The 27,565-nt window shown below is 40.9% G+C and overlaps 1 protein-coding gene across 1 annotated transcript; it reads left to right on the plus strand.

Annotated features, from left to right (window-relative positions):
- Position 1: 1 nt before the first annotated feature.
- On the plus strand, positions 2–26,172 carry ZRSR2 (zinc finger CCCH-type, RNA binding motif and serine/arginine rich 2; the record flags this gene model as incomplete). The annotated part of the gene is made up of 11 exons (XM_080719551.1): positions 2–42; positions 452–531; positions 2,799–2,883; positions 5,868–5,976; positions 6,168–6,254; positions 10,099–10,137; positions 10,674–10,792; positions 17,745–17,958; positions 21,281–21,336; positions 22,114–22,223; positions 25,592–26,172. 11 exons carry the CDS (start codon positions 2–4, stop codon positions 26,170–26,172), a joined length of 1,521 nt encoding a protein of 506 aa, XP_080575677.1.
- Between the last annotated feature and the right edge of the window lie 1,393 nt (positions 26,173–27,565).

Consider the following 27,565-nt stretch of genomic DNA (forward strand, 5'->3'; position numbering starts at 1 on the left):
GATGGCAGCGCCGGAGAAGATGATTTTTCCCGAAAAATCCAGGTAATCACCCCTGGCGGAGATGAACAGGCGAGAAAAAGGGACAGAGCAGGCCGTGCCGGTCATGGAGGATGGGCTGGCAGGAAGAAACGGGGAGCGGGGCCAAACGGGAGAGACACCGCTACCTTTAGAACCCTGTCTCCCCGCGCACCACTCCGTATCAGCGGTGGTCCAGGGTTTCAGGGGAAATGAGGAGGGGAACTGGTGACAGATCGGAGAAGACCTGTTAGCTGAGCGTGGTAAGATGTGGTGATAGTAGTTGAGTATTCTGTAATTAAGCCACTGGCAGCCGATTTCTCTCGGAGTACCCGAGCGATTTCCTGTCGGTGGGAGCCGAGGACAGGGAAGGTTGGACAGAGCTGCCGGTGCAGCCGCTGACTTTGCTGTGTTTAATTTTTTTTTAATCCTCCAGCCACAAAAAGTACAGGGCTGCCTTGAAGAAGGAGAAAAGAAAGAAACGTCGGCAGGAACTCGCCCGACTGAGAGACTCAGGTAGTAGACTCATCCCCGTTGATTATCTGTGTAGGAAATTTCTCTCCTTATTCCTGCCCTTACTTGAGACCACAGTGTCAGAAGGAAGTCAAGTACTACATCCGAGGGCGAATTGCTATGGTTACTATGTTAAAAACAAGTTTAACTTACCAAAGAGGAAGGGGGTAGAAGTCTGGACGAATCATCATCCACTGACTATGTGTAAATATTTTTAAAGTGCCTACTACATAGGTGAAGGCATTATGAATTAAGGCAGCCAGCACGGTTCTTGCACATAGTAATTGGATATTTTGCAGGTTTCCCTCAAACTTCACTAATATACAAAGCCCTGTACTGACTCAGTTATTATGTTACTTTTGTATATGCATGCAAAAAGCAACTTAAACTTTTGATTAACAAACAGTACACTTACACATTATAAAGCTAAGTGAAATAACAAATCTATATTAATATAATGTTAAGGATGATGTGAAACAGATGCTCTTCATGACATTAACATGATGTGATGGGAGCTTGAAATGTCTCTTCTACTGTTGCCCTGTTTACTCCTGTTTTTTTTTCTATTAAAATACTGTCAGACCTTAATTCGTACAGCTGGCCCTGATGTCATTTGGCCTTCACATGGCAGATTCTAACATGGGTATATTAAACCTACCTATTTAACACAATAGAATTAGGATTATCAGACTATTATATAGTAGTTATAAATGTAGATGGGGACACTGAAATCACAGAGCAGTACTTGCTTATAATGGTTCCCAGCCATATTATCTAGAATTTACTTAAATTATCCTAGATAGTTTTTTGAACTCTAGACACCATGGCCTCATATACCCAGGATTTTTTAGCCTTGAGAAACATAGCCACAGAGATTTCATTTACTATCGGAGTTCCCAGGTAACTTTTTCTTGTGTATGTGTAAGCTAGGGGCATTCTACTTCTGAGCTACACCCCTAGACCGTATTTTTTTTAAATTTTGAAACAGGGTCTCACTAAGTTATCGAGGCTAGCTTTGAACCTGCAATTCTCCTGTCTCAGCCTCCCAAATACTGGGATAACAGATGTGTGCCACCATGCCTGACTCTCTTTCCCTGTTTTAAATCATATAACAACTATTATGCTGATTTTTTCCCTTTTGACATTGGAAAGTCCCTTCAGTGAACTTTCATGGAGAATCACATGGATTGTGTCCCTTGGCAGTTTAGTTCATTGAAGAATCTGGGTTACTGGTTTGCTCGAGATTATATAGCTAATGGCAAATCCAAGACTCAGCACCTGGGAGGCTGAGACAGGATATTTGAGATTTGCAAGTTTGAAACCAACCTCAGCAAATGTTAACAATTTATAAATCGAGCTGCATCTTTGTCTCTTTCTCTTTATACAGAGAGATATATACATTTTTTTTCTCAATCCATCGCCCAATAATGGCAGATTTCACAGCACCTCGCTCCTAAATCCTTCAGCCTGCATCTCGTAAGAATAAGGATGTGGTTGTCATCCCAGTACTTAGGAGGCTGAGACAGGAGGATCACGGGTTTGAGGCCAGTCTGCAGTAATTTCAAAATAAAAAATAAAATAGGGCTGGGAGTGTAGATCACAGATAGAGACTTCCTCAAACCAGGATTGATTATTTTGAAAAATCTAAGCCACTTATTTTGTGCAATGCCTTGCATTCTGGATTAGTCCGCCTTGTCATGATTAGCTTCAGGTTATACTCTTTAGGACCAAATGCTACAGAACAGATGTTATAAACTTAATGCATGTATCATAAGGCCTATAATGTCAGGTTGCTCCACTCCTAGTGAACAGATCATACCATCATAAGGGGACGTTTCTCCCCTTTATGATTAGTCTTCATCTGTGAGATATAAATAGCCTCTTCCCAAAAAACACTCATCCACTGTTTTGAACATAATTTTCTAAGTTCTTTCACTAGAAGTTGCAAAAGTGATGATTTTTCTGCTGAAGTCTTTCTTTATGTTTAGTTGTCATTATATGTAAAGATAGATGTGCTTTGGGATATCCATCACCTTTTTGAGTATCACTTATGGAACCATTGACTTTTTAAATTTAATGTGTTATCTACTACTACTGGTGTTCTTTTCTATTATTACTTTGTACCAAATATGGGTGATTACAGCCCTTATTACTGGCAAGTTTTAAAAGCTTTTTACTTTAATTGTAAAAATTAAAGATTGTATTTTCCCGTGAATTATTAACCAAGGGTTTGCAAGAGCCAATTTAATAAAACATTTGAATTTCCTCAGGACTTTCAGAGAAGGAGGAGGAGGATGAAGATGCTTTTGTTGAAGAACAAAAACTAAAAGAAGAAATGCTGTTGGAGAGAGAGAGGTCAGCACTAACCGAAGTACTTTAAAGTGAACTCAGTTATTGTATAGGAGTATTATCAACCTTTACTAGCTAGTATAGGCTTTTTGTGTAAAATCTTATACAAAATGGATCTTGTAAAGTACCCTGAAGCCGGGTGTGGTGGCACTCGCTATAATCTTAGTTCTTGGGAGGCGGAGTTAGGAGGATTGCAGGTTCAAGGACAGCCTCAGCAAGTAGTGAGGCTCTTATCAGCCTAGTGAAATCCTGTTCAAAAAGAAATAGGCCTGGGCTGGGGGTATAGCTTGGAGGTAGAATGCCACGGGACTCAATCCCCAGTAAAATACACACACACACACACACACACACACACACACACACACACACACTTTCCCCCCCCTCTCTCCTCCCCCTCCCTCCCTCCCTCCCTCTCTCTCTCTCTCTCTCTCTCTCTCTCTCTCTCTCTCTCTCTCAAATAAAATACCATGTATAAACTATTTAAAACTCTGGTTGTTAGACCAAAACTTGCTCATTTTCTTATAATGAATTCCTGTTATCTACCTAAGCATATAGTAGGTGGAATTATTAGAATGTAAAATCAATAAATAGATTAAAAAGTAGTAGTGATTTAGAACAAGGAGTTAGATTCAGCCAGAACTAAGTTCCAGTCTGGCCCTTGCAGCTTCCTAGTTGTGTTCAAGTGTCTTAATCTGTCTGACCTTCTATTTCTGTATCTCTAATATAGAAAGAAAATTAATCAGAATTTCTCCCTCATATAATTGTAAAGAGTACATGAGGTGGTATGTGCATAGAGCTGAATGGTGTTAGGAGGTGCTATAATATCTAGGTCTTACTATTACAGATTTCTGTTAGGAAGAGTATATATGGTATAAAATAGGGAAGTAATTTTTATTCGCCTGGTTGTATGCAATGTATCTTTTAAATGACATACATTTGTCTTTGTGACTCTTTTTTAATGTTTTTTTTTTTTTTTTTTTGGTGGTACTGAGGGTGGAACCCAGGGGCCTTCTCCCTCCGGGCTACACTCCCAGACCTATCTTATATTTTTATTTGGAAGGGTCTCTTAAGCCAGCTGAGGCTGGCTTCGAACCTGCGCGATCCTCCTGTCTCAGCCTCCCAAGCGCGGGGATTGCAAGCGTGAGCCATGACCATGCCCAGCTCTTTGTGACTCTTTGAACTTTGTTTCTTCTATGTGAGTTGCAAAGTACTTTAATGTTGGAAAGCAGGAAAATTAACTCTGTGAAAGTAGCATGCAGCTTTATGTCCTATTTTAAAGCAGGTGTAGAGTATATTCAGGTTACAGACTTTTAGAGCTTATAACATTTTACTTTTGAGGTCCTCAATTTACTTGCCATTTGATTGAGTTACATATAGTTAATATGTTTCTCAAAAGGTTCATAAATCAGAGTTCTGCAAAATGAAACATCTGTATGGTTCCCTAAAGCATGCATAAGAACATTGGCATATGCAATGTATTTCTACCGTGGCTGAAAGATGTGCTCCTGGAATCTGTCCTTGGAAGTCGAACATATTCTCCTGGAATATTTAAAATTGTAGTTAGACACCCAGGTTAGACATAAAATCTTATTTAAAGCCTAATACTGCTGAAGTAATATAAAGCAGTTTTTCATACTTCATTTCCTTTATAACAAAATCAGTAAGAAAATGAAGTCTAGTTTCTAAATACCCGATTAGCAAATAAAACCGTGGAAATATAACCCCTCTTTAAAATAAGAGCCTGTGATAGTGGATGTTTGAGACTCTTACCACTTTAAAGCAACATCAGTTCTTATAATTACTCATTCAAAATTATCAACTAGCCAGGTGTGTGGCGCATGCTTATAATCCCTGCACTTGGGAGGCTGAGACAGGAGGATCGCAGGAGTTTGCGGCCAGCCTCAGATAGTTAGTGAGGCTCTCTCAGAAACTTAGACCCTGTTTCCAAATAAAGTATAAAATAGGTCTGGGAGTATAGCCCGAAGGTAAAAAGCCCCTGGGTTCCACCCCAGAACCCCCCCACACACAAAATCAACTAAACACTAATTTATATTTTAGCTTCTTTTTATTTTAAAACAGGTTTCTTTATTTTAAAGACATCTTCATAGTATAGTTTTATTTTTCTTTTTCCAATAGTTTAGATGCTAGAAGGCAAATCAGAGGAGTCTCTTAACTGGGTAGAGTAGTAGTCCAAAGGTTTATGGCAAAAGGTGTCAGATTTTCATAGTGCAATGATAATGGAATTGCTACTTAAAAAAATGCATAGAAGAGTTGGGGTTGTACCTTAATGGCCAAGCACTTGCTTGGCATGCTTGAGGCCCTAGATTTAATCCTGACTACCAAGAAAGAAGTTAGTAAAATGTGTGGAATAGGAAGTATAGTGCTTTCATAATGTGAAAAGCTAAATGTTTCTTTGAACCTTGTTGCCCACCTTGTAGACACCTAAACATCACTGTGATCGATGTAAAAGGGAAGTCATGGTGTCATTTTTATTTTTATGTAAAAAAGGTCACAGCCATAATATAGAAGTAGTGATTGTGACTTAGTACTCAGTAGGAAGATAGTTGCTGGCAATTAGTGCTTCTTCAAAAGTTCTACTCAAGCCGGACATGGTGGCACATGCTTGTAATCCCAGCATTCGGGAGAGGCTGAGACCTGGAGGATAGCAGTTCGCGGCCAGCCTCAGCTACTTAGTGAGGCCCTCTGCAACTCAGTGAGACCCTGTTTCAAAATAAAGAATAAAAAACAGGGCAGGGGCTGTAGCTCAGTAGTCAAATGCCCCTGGGTTCCATCCCCAGACCCGCAACCTTCCCCCAAAACAGTTCTACTCATATCTTCTTCTTTTACCCCCCACTTGACTGCTTTATAGAAAATGCCTGTCATGATAGTTTAACCATTCTCAAACCATATCATTTTTCTTTTGGTTTTCTACCATCTGTGTGTTTATAGATTCTCATTTCTTTTACTTGATTGCATCATTGAATTAATAGGCAAAAATTGCATGAAGAATGGTTGCTGAGGGAGCAGAAGGCACAAGAGGAATTCAGAATAAAAAAGGAAAGGGAAGAGGCAGCTAAAAAACGGCAGGAAGAACAAGAGGTACAGTAAACTAATTAAGTAACCAAAATAACCCTCATAAAGAGTTGCATATCTTAAGAAAAATCTGACATAGTTTATTTTACTGGTATTTTAAAAGTTGTTCATTTTCTTTGCCCTGTATATGAAATGCTTTTCAAAGGAAATCTGAAAAAAGAATGCCTTTCTCTCTCTCCTTTTTTTTTCCTTTAAAGAGAAAATTAAAGGAAGAATGGGAAGAACAACAGAGAAAAGCGAGGGAAGAAAAGAAGCAGAAGCAACAAGAGAAGAAAGAAAGAGAGGTGATTCCTGTCGCAGGAGGCTAGAGGCACTGTGTATCTTCTTAGTGTACACACGTTCAGCGTGATGAATTTGAAGAATAAGCTATGGGCATGTCAGGGTTTGATTTTTCTTTTTGTTGCTTCATTTGTTTGTTTGGAAAGATTCATATTTTGAGTCTAGAGATGCACTAGAGTTTCTGCATGATGCTCTTTTTAGGGGCCTATGCAGTAGCAGATACCTTAAATTAAGTTTTTCTTCAGATTTACCTAATTGACCCTTTATACCTGTAGTTGGCCAACTTTAAAGGTCAGATAGTGTTTTAGGCTTTGTGATCGGTAGGATCTCTGTGGCGAACATCCAACCCTGTCATTGTGACCCCCAAAGCAGCCATAGGTAATAGACAGATGGACGTGGCTGCGTACCAATAAACCAGGTAGCCGGGGTGCCATTCTATAGCAAGTCGTGTTTTTCTGAGGTTCTTTTGTGTATGTGTCAACTTCTTTAGAGAATAATGTTCTGTATAGTTTCTACATTTGTTTTGTTCATAAGGGACTTAACAGCTTATGACATGTCAATAAGAATTCGTTGATTAAAGAAATCAGGAGCTCAAATAATGAGGAATTAAGACATCTTTATTGTTGTTATTAAATCTTGAATTCCTTTCTAATTTGGGCTATAAAGGCAATTGCAGCTAACATAGAGTGGGTCATTTTTTAAAAGTCAGTAATATGTATGCATGTATTATCTGTATCTTCCTGGATTCTTTTTTGAAGACTGATTTGGTTTGTTTTGCTGCCATTTTTTTAACAGTGCATGTATTTCACAGATAACACAGCTCATCTTTCCTTGACTGATCACCAGGGTATATCTATTTTGGAATATTGCTAAGTTCGAATAGCATAAAATTGGAGAGTTAATCACCTTATAATGGGGAAAGATGCATTTGTTTACATTCTAGTCATGGTGGGATAGACGCAGCCTCTACCACCTTCATTGTTTATCTCAGGCATTAGTTCCATGCAAAATTTTTATACCCTTATTTGAGCACTGCTTTTGAGATGAGAAAACATCATTCTAGGTTTTTAGGGAGCACAAAAATTATTGGAAGTTTGTCATACTTTATAGAGAGGAATTATTTTATTTTATTTTATTTTATTTTTTAGTGGTACTAGGGTTCCTGGAAACCCTTCTACCTCTGGGCTACACTCCCAGACACCTATTTTTATATTTTTTTTATTTGGAAACAGGGTCTCTTAAGCCAGTGTGGCTGGCTTCGAACCTGGGCGATCCTCCTGTCTCCGCCTTCCAAGCGCGGGAATTACAAGCATGTGCCACCATGCCTGACATTAATTTTTTTTTTATGAGTGTGTGGTACTAGGGATTGATCCCATGAGCATTCTAACTCCGAGCTACACTCTTAGCCCTATTTTATATTTTTTATTTTGAAACAGGGTCTGAACTGTTAGTTTAATGAGAATCTCACTAGGTTGCCGGGGCTGCCCTTAAACCTGCAATCCTCATGTCTAAGCCTCCCAAGTACTGGGATTACAGGCATGTGTCACCAACCACGCTGGTCTTCAATTCCTACTGTAACAGTAGAATATTCTTCAGTTGAGGTCTCTCAGGGGATCATGTAAGAGCTAAGGCTTCTTTTAAATGTTTTTTTTTCCAAAGGAAGTCTAGTAAGACATTAAGGAGAAGTGGGTAAAATGAAATCGATTCTAAGCTTACGTAAGAATACATGCGGGGGATATAGCTCAGCAGTAGTGTTTGCCCAGCATGCAGGAGGCTCTGGGTTTGATACCCCAGCACTGCAAAAAGAAGTGAATAAATAAGTAGAAGGAATGCCGTGTGTGTTTTTTCTGTGTGCATGACTGTTGTCTGGTGGATGGAAATGGAGAGTCAAAAGCACACAGTCATTGTTCTTATCTAGCTACTTTTTTGAATGGGGGGTTGGGTGATAAGCAAGCAAAACAGATAATTTAAAATATCATAATGTGAGCCGGGCGTGGTGGTGCATGCTTGTAATCCCAGCATTTGGGAGGCTGAGACTGGAGGATCGAGGTTCCCGGACAGCCTCAGCTACTTAGTGAGGCCCTCTGGAACTCAGACCCGGTTTCAAAATAAAGAATAAAAAACAGGGCAGGGGGTGTAGCTCGGAGGTTGAATGTTCCTGGGTTCCATCCCCAAACCCGCAAAAAAAAAAAAAAAAGAAAAAAAATATCATAATGTAATGTTAAATGCTAGCAAGCAAGCGGGGAGTGATGTGATAGAGTGATGGGAAAGGAAAGTGCTCACTTAGATTGTCTGGTAAAGGAAATCTCTAAGGAGATGGCATTTAATTTGACACCTGATTCCAGGGATCTTGGAGAGAAGAGACCTGGAGGTGAAAAGAGGGCCCGGGGGCCTGAACCTAGTGACCAAGGGAGAGTGGGGAAGGGGCACAGGAGGAAGTCAAGAGGGTAGGAAGGTCAGATCTTGCAGGGCCTGTTAGATTTGAAGGAGTTTGGATTTTATGGTAAGTAATGAGTGGGAAGACATTGATGGGTTTCTAAGTGGGGAGTGACTTCCCCTCCATATTGTTACCTTCAGTAGACCATCCAAACTTTTGTGCAGAGAATGGGGGATAGGGAACCAGGAGGCAAGAGGGAAGTAGAGAGCATTTACAGGGCCGCCACTCCAGATAGGAGAGTGGTGTTTGGGATGAAGGAAGTGCTTGAAAGAGATAAGTACACAGATTTGGGGGTATGTTGGAGGCTGAGTTAATGGAACGCTAGCTGGCAGATTGAATGGGAGAGAGAAGTGGAAAGGGAGGGAAATTCAAGTCCCACTTTTAGGTTTAGATTTATTTTTATGTTTGAATACAAGAGCAAACAATAGCACCATTTGCTGAGAGGGGCATGTAGATGAGCAGTGGGATGTGTGGGTAGAGGAGAACAAGAGTTCTGCTCGGGGCTAGGGGATAGCTCAGTAGTAGTATGTGCTTACCATGTATAAGGCCCTGGGTTCCGTCCCTAGCACTAAAGCACATAAACAAACAACCTCTGTTTGGAGCTTAAGTTGCCAGAACTCTTACATGACCAGGTAGAGCTATGAAATAAGCAGCTAGAGACATTAGTCTTATGTACTGCTTTAAGGAACTAGGGAAGCGAGGTCTATAGAATAGAATTGAAAACTTCTTTAAATAGCAATTAGGCCAACCACAGTGGCACATGCCTGTAACCCCAGTACTTGGGAAGCTAAAACAGGAAGACTGCAGGTTTGAGGCCAGCTTCAGCAGCTTAGCAAGACTCTTGGCAACTTAGCAAGACCCTGTTTCAAAATAAAAAATAAAATAGGGTGGAGGTATAGCTTGGCATTAGAATGCCCTGGGTTCAGTTCCCAGTACCAAACAGACAAAAAAGCAATTAGGTGGAAATGTACTGGCATATTAGTAAGACTTTTTTCCCTAATTATGACTAGTCATTTCATATTTTAGTATCTGTTAAATATTTGATGTTTTACCTAGGATTGTGTCTTATAATGTTCTTTAATATCTTAAAACGTAGTACCTGGTATAGATGCTCAAATATTCTAAATATTACTGTTACTGAAACTACTATAAAACTGCTTTAAATATATTGCAATGTGATCTGTTTACTTTTCTATTTAAATAAAAATTCTAAGCTATATGTCCTTTGAAAGCTTTTTGGAAGATCTATGCTTAGAAATAAAATCAAAGCTGAAAGTTTGTGTGTGTGTATGTACGTGTGTAGTGTGTGTATGCATTTTAATTGTTACACATGAGATTCTAAACCAGAGAAACCAGATGTAACTTACCTGACTCCCAGATTTTCATTAGTCCTGTGTTTGCACCATTTGTAGGAAGCTGTGCAGAAGAAGCTGGATCAGGCTGAAAACGAGGTATTTTCAAAACCTTTCATTAAGAATTTGAGACTAATTGATATTTCATTAGCAAGTAACATTAGCTTTGTGGTAGGCTATTTAGATCACACCCGGATACCTGGAATCACTTTTGTGGCTCTTTGGTTTATATGACAACAAAAGTGGACAGTACATGTTTAGAGTCCGTAAAGTATGTGTGTAAGCAACATCACACATTGTTAGCACCACATGGTTCATTTGCCCTGCTTCAGAATAACTTCTCTCAGTGGCTTCCCAAGTCCTTGGTCACACTGTAGTATGGCTGAATAGAAGGGAAACCTTGGGAACTGCCCCTGGTAGCAGTAATGATGTCTGATCAAAGAAATTGACCAGGAGCCAAACTCATCTCTCTGGACAGTTGCTTCTAAAGTCTGGATTGCCTGTTATAACTTAAATGTGAACATTCTTAAGTGAAACCATTTTGGCTTCTGATGAAAATATTTGAATCTCGGGGGACGCATTTAGTCTTGCATGTGTTTGTACACCTCCAGTAAAGTCATGGTTATTTTCAACAGTTGGAAAATGGTACCACCTGGCAGAACCCAGAACCACCCACGGATTTAAGAGTAATGGAGAAAGATCGTGCCAATTGTCCGTTCTACAGTAAAACGGGAGCTTGCAGATTTGGAGATAGGTAACTGATTTTGCTTTATTATGTCAGAAGGGAAGGATTCCAAATGTCAAGGTTTTTGAGTTTGAGGGTGAGGGCTGGGCTTCGGTTTGAAATGTTCATCATTGGACGCCTGCTCCTGTCTTGCCGCTTCTCTCCCTCGCAGCTGCTCACTCTCTGCTCTCGCTAAGTCTCTTCCTTGGGTGGGTGTAGCCATGTGCATCCTTTGCATATCAGGTCCTTAGAAGACCACTTCCTTGTTGGTTTCTCCTCGTGCTTGCATGAGTCCACGGGCGACGACTTGGTTGGGGGAAATGATACATTTGAAATGATTGGAGCAGCCAGGCTTTATCTTTTGAATGGCAAACACTGTGCCCCAAATAGGCTTTTCCAACCTGCCAGGTAGAAGGGGACATCTGTGAAAGGCAAGATCAGAGTGGGTGGGAGAACAGGATTGGAATTCGCCGCTGCCTGTCAGTATGCTGAGACTCAGGAACAGACTTCTGGGTTCTGAAACTGGCTTTAGTAGCCTGTTTCAGGAAGGTTACTTACAGTCTTCATGTCTTAATTCCCTCATCTGTGGAATGAGGATGCAGTATAGTATCACTCTTTTGAGGGCGCTGGGAGTAAATAGCATAGCAAGCTGGTAGGGCCCGGCAACCCTGAGTGTTCCTGGTATTTTAATTATTGTTACTGTTATCATTATTTTCGGATATATTCTTGTTCCTTGCCTCTTATGGATCAATATTTTTCAAACCTTACTATATGCCTGGTAAAGGTGATTTTTATAATTTGGCTTATTTATGGATGAACAAGTCAAAGTACGTAAATAAATCCTAATGATAAATGAATCCATGTGAGGTAAAATCTAATAACTTGCCGGGCGTGGTGGCGCACACTTGTAATCCCCGCGCTTGGGAGGCAGAGACAGGAGGATCGCGCAGGTTCGAAGCCAGCCGCGCACGCTGGCTTAGGAGACCCTGTTTCCAAGTAAAACTGTAAAAATAGGTATGGGAGTGTAGCCCGGAGGTAGAAGGGCTTCCAGGAACCCCAGTACCACCAAAAAAAAAATCTAATAACTATTGTATATTCATTCTATGGAAGAGAAGATCTAATCCTAATCTTTTTTTTTTGTGAGTGTTGAATGAAACTCCGAATTTATCAATGTATTTGCATAATTTACAATTGTCAAGCAGTGATCTTATAGACTACAATATGCTAAGTGACATATGCTAAGTGACAGGTACTTGTTTTCCCCACCAAATACTAAGGTTAAGTAAAAATGGACAGCATTTACACTTTTACCTTCTCTTTCTTAAGCCTCTGCTAATCAGCATAGAAGGTTTATTCCCGGCAGCTTTTCTACCACCACCATATCGATTGCGAGAACTCATTTAAAAAGGTGCCAATAATATGTCTGCTGATATATACACAACAAGGTCAGAAGACCAGCAGGTGAGCTGGTAGGCGCTGCCCCTTTTAACTAACCGCATGTATCCTAGATTCATATACTCAACGAAAAATGCTTTCAAGATGGCAAAGATAAAACCATCTCCATCCTTCCTAGCAGTAACCCACTTGAGCTTCCAACGATCACTGCCATGCCTCCACAGCGACACCCTGCCACATTTTATTTAATTTATTTACTTACTTTTGCAGTACTGGGGATGGAACCCAGGGGCATTTTACTTCCGAGCTACACCCTCAGCCCTATGTTTTAGTCTTTATTTTGAAACAGGGTCTCACTGAATTGCAAATGGCCTAAGTAACTGAGGCTGGCTGCAAACTACGATCCTCTTGTCTCAGACCCTACCACATTTTAAATGATATAGTTCCTTCTAACAATGGGAATGGGGAACCAAGGAAATTATAATTTCCAGTCTTTCTTCCCTCAAGAACCACAAAAGTGCTGCCTGGAGTTCTGGTGCATGTTTGTAATCCCAACATTCGGGAGGCAGAGACAGGAGGATTGTGGTTTGCGGACAGCCTCAGCTACTACTTAGTGAGGCCCTTTGCAACTCAGTGAGACTCTGTTTCAAAATAAGAATAAAACATAGGGCTAGGGGTGTAGCTTGGAGGTAGAATGCCCCTGGGCTCCATTCCCAGTACTGCAAAAAATAAAATAAAATAAAATAAAAGGGCTATTTTCCCTTTACAAATGTTACATAGAATCCTGATTACAAAACTGCTCAGCGGTTTAATCCCACCATCCATACATTTAGCTCTTTAAGCAAAGCTGCAAGCCAAAGATGCAGTCCCTTTGCACATCAGAGGTCCTTGATATAATAGACGTCCGCAGACCCAAACATCACTGCTCCAGTCTTCAAAAACAGAACAGAACCGGTCAATTTCTGGGAGTCCTTTTTACATGAAGAAGATTCAAGAATAGCTAGGCAGATACTGGCAGCAGGGCAATCCTGATTTTAATATTTTATTAGTTCTAAGAACTAATATGAGTAGGAAAATTCATATGTATTTAATGAGTAATCATATATCATCTTAGGTTCATTTTATTCATGAGATTGTCTATGCCATTGTTTTTTCTCTTTTGAAAATATGAGTTTTTTTCTTTTCCTGGTTTCATTCAAGCCTTCACATCATTTTACATTTTTAAAAACAGTGGTTCTTATCCTGGATGCATATCAGTATCATCTAGAAAACTTTAAAAAATTATGTCCCATCTCAAATCAAACAAATCAAAATCTCAGACACTTGAATATCCTTAGTTGAAATGTCCTAATGTGTTTCTAATGTGTCCAAGAATTGCTGTCTAATATGTAACTCCTTTTTTTTTTTTTGCACTGGAGATTGAACCCAAAGACAGACATTCTACCTCCAAGCTTTACCCACAGCCCTTTTTATTTATTTGTTTATTTTTGTAGTACCAGGAGTGGAACCCAGGGGCATTGTACCTTCAAGCTATACCCCCAACCCTATTTTTTAGTCTTTTTATTTTTAAAACAGGGTCTCACTGAGTTGCAAAGGGCCTCACTAAGTAGCTAAGGCTGTCCACAAATTGCAATCCTTCTGTTTCAGCCTCCCCAGTGCTCACTAAGTAGTAGCTGAGGCTGTCTTCGAACCACGATCCTCCTGTCTCTGCCTCCCGAATGCTGGGATTACAAAAGTGAGTCACCATGCCCGCCCTTTTTTATGTTTTAACTTCAGTGTGCAATGCAGTGATTCTATGTAGGATGCAAGATGCTCGCTTGAGATGAGGGAAAAGAGGAATATCCAGTTAGCTCTACCTGAGGAGTCATTTGGATACCCACACCATGTACGGACACTCTCGGGCTACATTATGTTCAGCTATGTTTTCATGGCAATCTGACTTGACTCAGGTATCAGAATAATGGGTAAATGGCATGTCCTAAAACCAATGGTTCCAAAACATGGCTGATCAGCAGGACCAGGTGAGTAGGTACTTTGAAAATATTGGTTCTCAGCCTGGCATAGTGGCATATGCTTGTCATCCCAGTACTTAGGAGGTTGAGACAGGAGGATCCCAGGTTCATGACCAGCCTCAGCTACTTAGTGAAGCCTTCTGCAACGTATTGAGACCACGTTTCAAACTAAATAATAAAAAAGAGGGCTGAGGGTGTAGCTCAGAGGCAGAATGCCCCTGGGTTCCATCCTTGGTACTGAAGGGGGAAAAAAAGGAATAAAGAATGAAAGAAAGGACATCTTGGCTGGTTAAGTGAGATTATTCAGTCACAAAAAAATAAGAAATTGGATGTTTTCCCTAATATGCAGAAGCTAGGGAGAAATGGGTAACAGGAGGAACTCTAGATGAAGAAGGAGATCCTATAGAGGAGCAAATAGGTGACCCGAGGGGATGGGAGGGGGAAGAGGGAAACTCTAAAGCACATGATGTACCTAAACAAACATATCAAAGTCAGTCACTAAGCCAAGCATGGGAAAGAGGGATGGGGAGGGAATGGGGATCGGGCATGGGCTAACTGGATGATGTGTGCATGTATGTCTCCACAAGTCTTTTATTCCATGAAGATGTATGACTACATTGTACCAATAAAGCAATTTGAAAGATAGATAGATAGATAGATAGATAGATAGATAAAATATGGCTTCTCTAATTGCTGATTGCATTTCCTGGGCAGGACCAGAGAAATCTCACTTGTTCCCAGGTGGTTCTAAGGACCACACAGCTTTGGTACCACAGCTCTGAACTCCCTTCCCACATACTAACTTCTCTTAGCTGACTTTGCTGCAGGCGGTTCAGGGCTTGCTTTTGGAATACACGCAGATTGTAAGGGCTGTCTCCAGGCCAAGTGGGGATTTTCCCTAAACAGGGACTTTGGCTCCATTCTAAAACTTATGCTTATTTGACACCCTGGGAACTAAGGCCAGATTTATTCAGAGCTGAGAATCCTGTGAGCAGAATTTTAACCTCGTTAAGTTGGCTGCTTGTGTAATTCTCTCTGCTTCATACTTGTATAATTTTGATTCACTGCTAACATTGTCAGCCAGGCTGAATCCTCGCTCTCAGTCCTGTCAGTAACAATACTTGGGAATATGGATCTAATTACGAGATCTCTAATTGAATAATCCAGGAGGCTTTTGTATTCGGAAAATAGAACATTTCACGTTAGCGAACACTGGTTGAACATTTCTGAGCTGGGCACACAGAGTGTGCTGGTCATTTCTTATAGGTCCAAAGATGTATATTACAAACCTGGAAAGTGAGTATGATTAAACATTTAATCATTTCAGAACCACCGTTTTTGTTCCCAATATTGACCCTATTCTTTTACTTTTTTTCTAAGTTCTTGTTTTCCTAAAAAAATGTTGTTTTATCAATTTTTAACTAGAACCAAAACAAAGAAAATTTTGTTAGTTTATAACTGAACTACAAACTTTCCCTCATTTTAGGGAAAGAATGTAAACTCCTATAAAGGATATTCATTTATTTATTGATTTTTTTTTGTGGTACTGGGGGTTAAACCCAGGGGCATTCTCCCTCCAAACTATTCCCTCAGCCCCATTTTATTTTATTTTTTTAAATTTTGAAACAAGGTCTTGCTAACTTGCAGAGGGCCTGGCTAATGTATTGAGGCTGAGCAGGAATCTGTGACCCTCCTGCCTGAGCTTCCCACGTACTGGGATTACAGGTGTGCACCACCATGTCCAGCTAAATAAAGGACTTTTAAAAATTACTTGTGTATAGCCGGGTGTGGTGGTGCACACTTGGAATCCCCGCGCGTGGGAGGCAGAGACAGGATCGCGCTAGTTCAAAGCCAGCCTTGCTGGCTTAAGAGACCCTGTTTCCAAATTAAAAAAATATAAAAATAGGTCTGGGAGTGTAGCCTGGAGAAGGGTTTCCAGGAACCCCAGTACCACCAAAAAAAAAAAAAAATAATTGTGTACAACATGGTCAGCTTAGCTTTGGTCCAGTTTATATTTATTCATTTATTCCTTTATTTGTTTATTTATTTGTGGTACCAGCCATTGAGCCCAGGGCCATTCTACCACTGAGCTACACCCAAAGCCCCTTTTATTTTATTTTTTATTTTGAGACAAGATGTTGCTAAGTTACCATGTGCTGGTTTTGAACCTGCGAGCCTTCTCTTTCAGCCTCCCAAGTAATAGGATTACAGGGCCAGGTTCAGTTTAAGCTATGAAAAGAAAATTGTTCTTAACAGTGGTTAGCTACCTTCATTAAATAAAAATTATATTTGTTATGCTCTTTAGTGGACTGGCACCATATTGTAGATTAACTCTGACCTCTTGGATTCATCTCTTCTCAGCCACCTGACTTGAGCAGGTGTGCTTCCCTGGCCCCAGCTTCCTTTTTTGCAAAGTAGGAAATATAGTAGGAAACCTATCAGGTTGTAAGGATTGTAGGGAAAAATGCAAGAATGCCATGGAAACTAGAAAATGTCCTACATGGATGAAAGTGAAGTACTCTGCTGACTGGAAATTCTTAGATTACCCTATTCACTATGCATGGAAATTAATAGACAATTGTTTAGAAACAGGATTATATTGTTCTTCTCTTCCTCCCAAGGGCCTGCATATGGCATCACATGCCTGTCACCACAGTCTGTCACACTAGTGGTCCTTCTTTTTTCCCTATGAGTCGACCCTATGGAACGTTTTCTGAAGTTTGTTCAAAGGCACCTGAATGGCATGTGACCTGGGAAATCATTCCCAATCTGATATTTTAACGGGAAGTCAATATATTGGTCAATCTTAAGAAAGTTCTCTCACATGCTAAAACTTGGCACCTGAGTGGGGTTTATCTCATAGGAAAGTCAAAACAGCTAATTATTTGAGTATCTCAAAGTCAAAGGCAAATCTACCTCCATCCCCTGTTACTGGGGATTGAACCTAGGGACATACTACCCCTGAAATATACCCCTACTCCTAACCTTCTCCCCTTTTTTGGAACTGGGGATCAAACTCAGGGGCATTCTACCTCCAAGCCACAACCCCATCTCTTTTTATTTTTTACTTTGAAACAGGGTCTTGCTAAATTACTGAAGCTGACCTCAAGCTTCCCAAATACTAGTATTACGAACATGTACCACCTCCCCTGACTATTCCCAGCCCTTTCTGTTTCTTATTTTAAGTCAGGGTCTCACCAAGTTGCCCAGGCTAGCCTTGAACTTGTCATCTTCCTGTTCCCCCCTCCTGAGTAGCTAGGATTGCAGCAGTGCCATCATGCCCAATATAAAGGAACGTTTTAGCCGGGTATGGTGGCTCACACTTGTAATCCCAGCATTTGGGAGGCTGAGACAGGAAGATCACGGTTCACAGGCCGCCTCAGCTACTTAGTGAGTCCCTGTTTCAAAATAAAGACGGAAAAAATAGGCCTGGGGGTGTAGCTCTGAGGTAGAATGCCCCTGGGTTCCATCCCCAGTACTGCAAAGTAAACAAACAAACAAACAAATAAAGGCAAGTTTGTATGTGTGGTTTCTAGCTGTCAGACTAGTGAGTTTGTTTTTTCTTTCATATGTAGGTGTTCGCGTAAACATAACTTCCCAGCATCGAGTCCCACACTTCTTATTAAAAGCATGTTTACAACGTTTGGAATGGAGCAGTGTAGGAGGGACGACTACGACCCTGACGCCAGCCTGGAGTACAGCGAAGAGGAAACCTACCAGCAGTTCCTAGACTTCTATGATGATGTGCTGCCTGAGTTCAAGAACGTGGGCAGAGTGATTCAGTTCAAGGTGGGAGGAGGGGCCTGGCACGCCTCACCCTGAGAGTGCTCAGCGCAGGAGAGCAGGGGCCAAGGCTGTCTGGCTGGGTGGAGCTGCACGCCAACACGTACCAATAGATGCCGCTTCTTTCTCTCTTCTTTCCGCCCTCCCTCTGGCTAAGACCATTTTGCTATCACATGAAATCCTGAGGGTGCATTAATGTGGTATTTCCTGAATGCTGGTATCCGGGTTGGAGAGGACCCTTCGTTTACTTATTCAGTACCTTCATGCCGTAGCTCAGTGTCGGATCCTCCGCACTAGCTCTGCAAGCTTTCCCTTAGTCGGGGCCTATGGCAGACAATGCGTCCCCTCCTTCCTGCGTGGGCACCTCACCTAGAGCTGCAGTACACATGCTGCGACTCAGCTGTGCTCACAGAGCACAAGGTGCATTGTGCTCATGTCCTGCTTGCAACTTCTGCCTGAGGTGCACATCCTTTCTTCTGGAGCTCCACAAGAGACATAGATCTCCATTTCTTTTTTTTTTTCCTTTTGTGGTACCAAGGATTGAACCCAGGGGCATTCTACCTCTGAGCTACACCCCCAGCCTTTTTTATATTTTGTATTTTTGTATTGAAACAGGCTCTCGCTAGGTTGCTTAGAGTCTCATTATATTGCCAAGGCTGTCCTTGAACCTGTGATCCTCCTGTCTTAGGCTCCTGAGTTCTGGGATCATAGTTGTCTACCACCATGCTGCTGGGCCTAGATTGCTTTTTTTTTTTTTTTTTGGTACTGGGGATGGAAGTCAGGAGCATTCGATCTCTGAGCTACACCCCAAGCCCTATATTTTAGTCTTTATTTTGAAACAGGGTCTCACTGAGTTGCAAAGGGCCTCACTAAGTAGCTGAGGCTGTTTGCGAACTGCGATCCTCTTGTTTCAGCCTCCTGAATTACAATAAGCATGTGCCACCAGGCCTGGCTTGTATTGTTTTTATTCATTGACTGCTTTCCATACTGCACACAGTGTTCCCCACAAAATCATGGTTTGTGATGGTACACACTACACACTAGGAGAAAAAGAAGCATTCAGATGACACATAATTATTTTAAAACATTTCTTAAGGAAAGTATAAGGCCGCATGTGATCTCTGCTTGTTCTGGAACCCATTAATCGCATCCCAGCATCATGAAGTTTCCTACTTTGTCTCTGTGTTGATCAGATCTGAACCTGAGTGACCTTGTTATGTGAGGAGAAAATGACTCTGAATTTGGGGAAAGTCAGAAATTATGCTGTAGTATTTACCTGCTATTGGAAATGACAGTAGAGAGTTGAAACAGTCAAAAAACTAGATATTCAGGAAATTTAAGTCCATAGTTCTACGAACTGATTTCAAGATTAAAAAAAAAAAAACTCTTCGAAATTGTCTTTCCCCTTGACCCTTTTGCTTCTGTGGTCTTTACACTACTCAGCAGAAGCAGTAAGCACTGAAGTGGAAGTGTGTGATCACACTTGCAGGATGCCACCTTGAAGCAAGTACCAGCAGAGGAGGCAGTGTGGCTTGACTAGCCTCTGCTCTCAGACATGTTACTTTACCTCTGAGTGTTTCTTCCTTATCCTGGAAGTGAGAGATTGGCTTATGCCAGTGATTTCCTGCCTGGAGTCCCTTGATCATTCTGCTTTTGTGCAGTGGTAGTACTAGAACTGCTTTCAAAACGTCAGGCCAGTTAGTGGAAATCCCACCATTACCTGAGGCAGGCTGTACCCACTACTCATGACATTGCCTTTTTCTTTTGTTTACTAAGCTGATAGCATGGCCAAGCTCATGCTAATCATACTGGCAGTTACAAGCGGAAGCTATATAGTAAAATTTTTATGGGAAACATTTTCAGAACGTCAAATTGCAGATTATTAATAGCAGGTCTTTGGGAACCACTGGGTTAAATGATTCGTAAGGTTCCTGGCAGGGCTGATACAGACTCCCGAGGCCTTTTATTCTTCCCTCTAAGGATGGTGTTACAAACTGTTATTGAGCATGGTTCCTGCCCCTTTTGGGGTGCTCTAATAAAAATACTCGGAAACAACTTTATAAAACTACAGATTCACTTGAAAGGTAAAAGCCAAACTAGCAAAAAATGTTAGAACTCTGTTAATCCCGTGAGTAGATAAGAATGCATACATTAGTAAAGCCACTTTTCAGAGAGCAGTTCAGCAGTAGTTAGTGGAATGGAAAGTACACGGAGCCTACAATCAGCATGCTCCTTCTTGTCATGCGTGCTGGAGAGGTCCTTATACCCACAGGGAGGTGTTGAAGAATGCTGACCACAGCACTCTTTGCACATGGAAAATTGGAAGCACTTGGGATAGCGAATCTTAGAGGAGTGGGTAAATAAATTTGCTAATTTGAGGTATCCAGTACACACTAGTTGAGTCATTAAGTTTACATTATTGCACCTTGAAAGAACATGGGATCTGGGTGTGTTGATGCACACCTGTCATCCTAGTATTCAGAAAGCCAAGACAGGAGGATCACAGGTTCAAAGCCAGCCTCGGCAATTTAGCAAGACCCTCAGCAACTTAGTGAGCTCCTGTTTTAAGAATGAAAAATAAAATAGGGTTGGGGGTGTAGCTTGGAGGCAGAATGCTCTTGGTTTATTTCCTAACACCACCACAAACAAAAAACAGGGGACTAAATACCATTTATATAAAGCATATGGAAGAATACGATTATATCAAACTTTAAAACATACAAAGCAGTAACATACATTGTCAATGCATATGCATGTTTATATGCATATATATATATTCTCATTTCATGTAATTGATAGACACTTATATGCATGTTACAAGTTTTCTGGCACACATCTGGTATGTGTGAATGTCTTTGTTTAGATCCACATATGTATACATGTAGGTATGCTTGTGTTTAGAATATGCAGGCTACACCAGCCTCCTGGATAGTGCCCACTTATGTAATGGAAGAGGAAGACTAGGACAGAAGGACTTCAACTGGGTTTTTAATGTTTTGCTTATTTAAATATTTAGTCAAAAATGGAAAATGATGGTGTTAAATCTGAGTAGTGTATCTATGGGCTGCTTTACATTCTTTGTTTTTTATGCACGTGTGAACATTTCGCATTTATGGAAAAAAGAAAAGCAGGTGGGCATCAGATAATTGGGACCTGCTGTGCTGCTCTGTGTAAGAATATATCTTCAATAGACATAAGAGTGGGGTGGTATCTTTATTTTTAGAATCTGATTAGTAATTACCTTGGGAAATGCTTGCCTGGACAAAGAGCATTTAAACACTGGATGGTTTCTTTCATGTTTCATGATAGCATCTTCCTTGTTTCATAGGTCAGCTGCAACTTGGAACCTCATCTGAGGGGCAATGTGTACGTTCAATACCAGTCGTAAGTACTTAAGAAATACCTTCATGTTTGGTCAGAGTATGGTATTTTGCTTCTCTTGACTTCTGGGACTTTTCCACTGGCTAACACAGCTTTCGTATGTATGTTATTTTTCAACATGTAAATATGAGGAGCTAATAGAGAAGCATAGAAGGGTTTCAAAAAGAATACATCTGTATTTCATTCTTTGTATACTAATGTAGTTTGGGATGTTTTTATAATACGTTTATATTACTATGTAACTTTAATAATTAAAATACAAACTAGAAAGGGATAACTAGAATAGAGAATATAAATCTAAAGAGCCAGAGATTGAAGCCCCAAATAATGCTCGTGTGCATTTGACCAGCGAGGAGAACAGTTACTATATCATTTCTGCTTGTCTTGCTGTTTGCCTAGGCCGCACCGTGCCTAATGGGTTCAATTAACCATTGTAATGAGGAGTACAGCCGTGGTAGCTGAGAAAGCATAGGCTCTAACAAAGGCAAGCACTACTGCAGTTTTAATGGTCCCGTCTTTTGGATTAAGAAGCTTTGACTCAAGCCAATTTCCATGCATCAAAACCTCTCAGAGGTTTAGTTGAAAAAAAAAAAAAAAGAAGGTTCCTGAATAAATTGTGAGCTGCAGGAGCCCGTATACGCTAATGAAGGCTCCCTAGGCAATACAGAAGCAGTGACCTCGGTGGGCCTACAGTAAATGAATAAAGGGGTTAATTAATGACGGGGTCAATCTACCTACTAGAGGTGCTATAAAGCACATCCTTTGATTTTTGGTTCGAAGGGAAGAAGAGTGCCAAGCAGCCCTTTCTGTGTTTAATGGACGATGGTACGCAGGACGACAGCTTCAGTGCGAATTCTGCCCGGTGACCCGGTGGAAAATGGCAATTTGTGGTAAAACCCAATGTGATGATTTCCACCCCAATCATCTCACTATATAAAAGGATATTCTCGGGGGGAGGGCAGTCTTTTAAAGGGATGAGGTATATAGCCTTTGCCTCACTCAGTAGATGAGCACAGATGTCATCTATGGGATACCGCAATTGAAACCTGCAACAGACCTTGTGGGTCATTTTATAGATGAAGTGACTTAGGTCACGATGTATCAGTGACGGAGTTGGGGTAGAATCTCTGTCTTCTGATCCTCAGTCCCGGGCTCTCGTCTGATGCCTCAGGAAGACTGAGCAGTATCTGGAGGCAGCCACCTTCCCTTTGTTGCAGCTTCAAAGGTGTTTCCTATTCACTGGCTTCCTTCACTTGAGCCGTTTGTTTCCATCTTTATCCCAAAGGAATCTTCCGTCATCACTGCTACCACGAACATTACCCATGGCTAGTATTCCCCATCTTTTGAAATGATGCTCTTGCGCATTAGAGACTGATGGCAGATGCAGGATTAGTGAAGTGTGCATCCAGAGCCTTCAGTTAGACTGACTCATGGGACCGTGGCAGCTGAACCAGGAAGTGATTCAGCACTGTGGAGAGCACAGCCAGCAGCTGCCAAGTCCTTTCCTGTTTTCCGAAAGTGGATTTAGCCAGGTGCAGTGGCACATGCCTGTAATCTGAGTACTTGGGAGGCTGAGACAGGAGGGTCACCGATTTGAGGCCAGCCAGGGCAACTTAGTGAGACCCTATTTCAAAATAAAAAATAAAAAATAGGCTGGGAGTGTGGTTCAGAGGTAGGTAAAGCACCCCTGCGCCCAATCCCTAGAGAGAGAAAGAGAGGGAGACCCCCCCCCCACACACACACAACCTAGCCAGATCAGTGTGGAAGTTCCCCAGGTAAAAAGAGATGATGCTGTGATACCTCTGGAATGCATTTTTTTACTTGTGTTTCTTTGCTCCATGCTCTCACCTGCTTAAAACAGCAGCCAGGCATGGTGGCGCACACTTGCAATCCCCACGCTTGGGAGGCTGAGACAGTAGGATTGTGCAGGTTCAAAGCCAGCCTCTCCGGCTTAAGAGACCCTGTTTCCAAATAAAATATTAAAAATTAGGTCTGGAAGTGTAGCCCGGAGGTAGAAGGGTTCCATCCCCAGTACCACCAAAAAAAAAAAAAAACAAAAAAAAACAAAAAACAAAAAACAAAAAAAAATCTCTTAGTAAAACATATATAAAATTGAAAACTTTAGTAGTCTTGCCTTAATGGATACTGTCATTTTAAAGCCATTTATGAAGGGGGAAAAATATTTAGAATTCCTTGCTTAGGAAAACCAGAAAAACCATTATGCCTTAAGTTTGAAGGCCCTGGGGATGAAAGAAATTGCATTGTTGTCTCTGAATTATTATTATAATTTTTGCCTGTTTATTTGAGTCTCGTGTGATTCCAGCGAGGTGCTTCTAAGTATGGCTTTCACTTTCTCAGAGCAGGAGACTTAAAAAAATAATAATAGCTTCGTTAGTTTTCTCAGTGACTAATGACATTGAATGTTTTTGTGTTTTTATTGGCCATTTATATATTGTCTTTGGAGAGATGTCTATTCAGAATCTTGGTTCGTTTTTAATTAGGTGGTTTGTCTTTTTATTAAATTTGTATAGTTCTTGATATATATCTAAGTACTTGGTCACAGATATCTGTACATATTTTCTCCCATTCTGTGGGTTATCTTTTTACTTTGTAGTTTTTGTAGCACAAAAGGTTTTTTTTAATACTTTTATTGGTACATTGTCATTATGTATCATAGTGAGGTTTAAAGTGATACAGTCATATATGCCCATAGCACTGGTATCTCTCTCTGGATCCCACCCCACCACCTACCTTTCTCAGTATATATTAGTGAGATTGATAATGATACATTACCAGTGCATATTTGGTTGTTTTTTCTTAATGAACTTTTTTATGCCTCTTTGTGTTTATGGTACTAGAGATTGAACTCAGGGGCATTCTACCTCCGAGCTGTACACCCAGACATTTTTTTAATGTTTTGTTTTGAAACAGAGTCTTGGTAGGTTGCCGAGAGGCTCACTACATTGCTGAAGTAGTCCTTGAACCTATAATCCTCCTGTGTCAGCCTCCTAAGTACTGGGATTACAGGTGCACACTACCATGCTCAGTTGCCTTGTATAGCATATCTAGGACTCTTGTTACTTAACCCAGGGTCATGAATATTTACTTGTATGTTTTTGTCGGCATTACAGTTTAATTAAAGTCTCTGACTCAATTTGAGTTAGTTTTTGTACACCATTTGTGGTATGTAAGTATTTTACTTTTAGCTGTTTTACATATTTGAAGAGTTTGTTTATTTGTTTATTTATTTTATTTTTTGTGTTTTTGCAGTACTGGGGATTGAACCCAGGGGTGCTGTACTACTGAGTGCACTTTTTATTTTGTGACAGCCTTTCCCTAAGTTGTCTAGGTTGACCTGAAACTTGCAGTCCTCCTGCCTCAGCGTCCTGAGTAGCTGGAATTATCGGAAATCATCACCATGTGCAGTTATCTTATTCTTAAAGTATAAGGGAAATAGTGTCTAGGCAGACATGTTGTCACATGCTACTATTTGGGAGGGTGGGACAGGAAAATTATAAGTTCTAGGCCAGCCTAAGCAATTTAGTAAGGGTCTGTTTCAAAATAAAAAGTAAAAAGGGCTGGAGGTGTAGCTCAGTGGTACAGCACCCTTACATTAAATCCTCAGTAAATACATACACACACACACACACACACACACACACACACACACACACAGTGTCTGCCTGTAAAGGCCTTTTTTTGTGATACTGGGGTTCCTGGAAGCCCTTCTACCTCGGGGCTACACTCCCAGACCTATTTTATATTTTTGAAACAGGGTCTCTTACACCAGCGCGGCTGGCTTCGAACCTGCGTGATCCTCCTGTCTCCGCCTCCCAAGTGCGGGGATTACAAGAGTGCGCCACCACGCCTGGCTAAGGCCTTTAGTTTTGACAAGTAGTTCTGCCCTACTATCACTGTGTCCTCAAACCACACAACCACAGGGACCCCCCCAAGGCCTGGTTCTTCAATAGTAATTAGGGATCTAAATTGCCAATGAGTGGGTGGTGAAACCCTAGAAGAGACAGGTCCTCACTTATTTAGTTGTACTCTGATGATACAATACGGGCATGAGATATTATGGTTAAGTAAAATTTCTGATTTGTCATCTCTCAGAGTGTCATGTTAGAGCACTTGAATATTTTTGAACTTCTGGGAACCACATCATGATACCAGTTTATGTAGGCCTCTCAATAAATAATAAACGCACCTGAACAGAATGCCCAGGAGTAACTGCTGTTCCACCACTGTGCCATTGCAGGCTTATTTGAAATGCAACAGTGTCCAAGAGGAAAGCACTGCAACTTTCTCCATGTGTTCAGAAATCCCAACAATGAGTTTTGGGAAGCTAACAGAGACATCTACCTGTCTCCAGATCGGATTGGCTCCTCCTTTGGTAAGAACTCAGAGAGGAGGGAGAGGATGGGCTACTATGATGAATTCTACAGCAGGCCAAGGAGACGAAGAAGCCCTAGTTCAGACCACTTGTACAAGAGAAATGGGGAGTCTGAGAGGAAGAGAAGTGGCCACCGGGGGAAGAAATCTCATAAACATGAGACAAGGAGTCGGGAGAGGCACAGTTCACGGAGTAGAGGAAGAAAAAGGGATCGAAGCCGGGACCGGGGCAGCTCAAGTCGGAGCCACCGGAGCCGCCGCAGGAGCCGGAGCCGGAGCCGGAGCCGGAGCCGAAGCCGAAGCCGGAGCCGGAGCCGAAGCCGGAGCCGGAGCCGGAGCCAGAGCCAGAGCCAGAGCCGGAGCCAGAGTTCGTCTAGGTCCAGGAGTCGTGGAGGGAGGAGGTCAGGTAGCAGGGAAAGAACTCTTCAGAGTCCCAAATCCAAATAAAGCTGTTTCACTCTTAATTGATAGCATACCTTACTTCTGGCTGCTACCTGGATAGAGAACTATGAGATAAGATGGGTTCTCGAGTCAGGCCAAACCCTGTATGACCTAGAATCCTACTTAAAAATACTTTTACTCTGATAATCACAAAGTGTGTCTAGCACAGTATGAAACTGCTCATAATCTTAACCCAGAGAAACATTTAACACTAGAGCATCGCTTTAGTCTTATTTTTCTTCTTATGGGTGTCTACATTCTTTTTATAAAGATTATATATGGCTCTAGTTGAATGTTTTTCACAAGAAACATTACCATATTTCATCAAGTCCCATTTCCATTTTTACTCACTGAACTGTGTGCATCTACTAGTTTATTCAGCCATATCCCTATTGTTACATTTTTAATTTTCAAGAGTCTTGTGCTGAAAACAGGCTGTGATGAATTTCCTTAACTATTCCCACATATTTCCATTCATGTCCTTAGGATCAGTTACATTAAGGAATATGAGTATTATATTTGCGAACTGCCTTCCAGCAAGACTACAAAAACATTACTCTACCAGCAATAAGCTTTGCCGCTCCCACAACACCATTATTTTAATCTTTGCCAATTTGTTGAGCTTTATGTATGTTCACTTCTGTAAATATTGGCTAAATGGAATACTTTTTTTCTGTATTTAATGGCCATTGATTTGTTGTTTGCCCTTTTTAAGTAACCTTTTGGATTTTTCTATAGGTAAAAGATGAACAGCTTTTTTTGCTTTACAGTTTGTTTTCTCAGTTTGAAAGTACTGGAAGGAAAAAAAGAATTCTTTTAAATAGTTAATAGGCCTCGATTTACTTAATACCATTAATTTTAAAAAATAAAGTACTAACGGATAGAGTCCATTTCCCACCCCCTACCATGCCATTTCTGCAGTCCTACTTCAACTGGGGGCTTTCAACTGTGTATATTTTAGAAGTATTTTGGAAAGCTCTTTATATAGGGATAAAGCTTAGAGTCATTGCTAATGAACATGGCTAGTGTCAAAGCAATTTTAGAAGAAAAATCATAGAGGAGTGATCAGAGAACCTAATGTATAAAATGCTTCAGGCATATTATCCTTAGATTTGAAATCATAAATAAGAAAAGATGCTCTCATGCCCTCCTATAAATTTTTTATAATTTTCTTTCCATTGGCATACTCTGGATCTTGAATTTCAGTGAGTGTAGCATTTGGCAATTTGAGATTTGGGAGTAAGAACATAAAGATGAAGAACATATAGAAAATTTAAAAATGAAATAAGGACCAATTTTTTTTTCTTATGGTACTTGGGATTGAACCCAGAGGCAGTCTACCTCCTAGGCATCCCCCCAGCCATTTTATTTTGAAATGGTCTAAGTTGTTGAGACATTT

This window comes from Muscardinus avellanarius (genome assembly GCF_963383645.1).
Source record: "Muscardinus avellanarius genome assembly, chromosome: X".
In the NCBI taxonomy this organism is placed as follows: Eukaryota; Metazoa; Chordata; class Mammalia; order Rodentia; family Gliridae; genus Muscardinus; species Muscardinus avellanarius.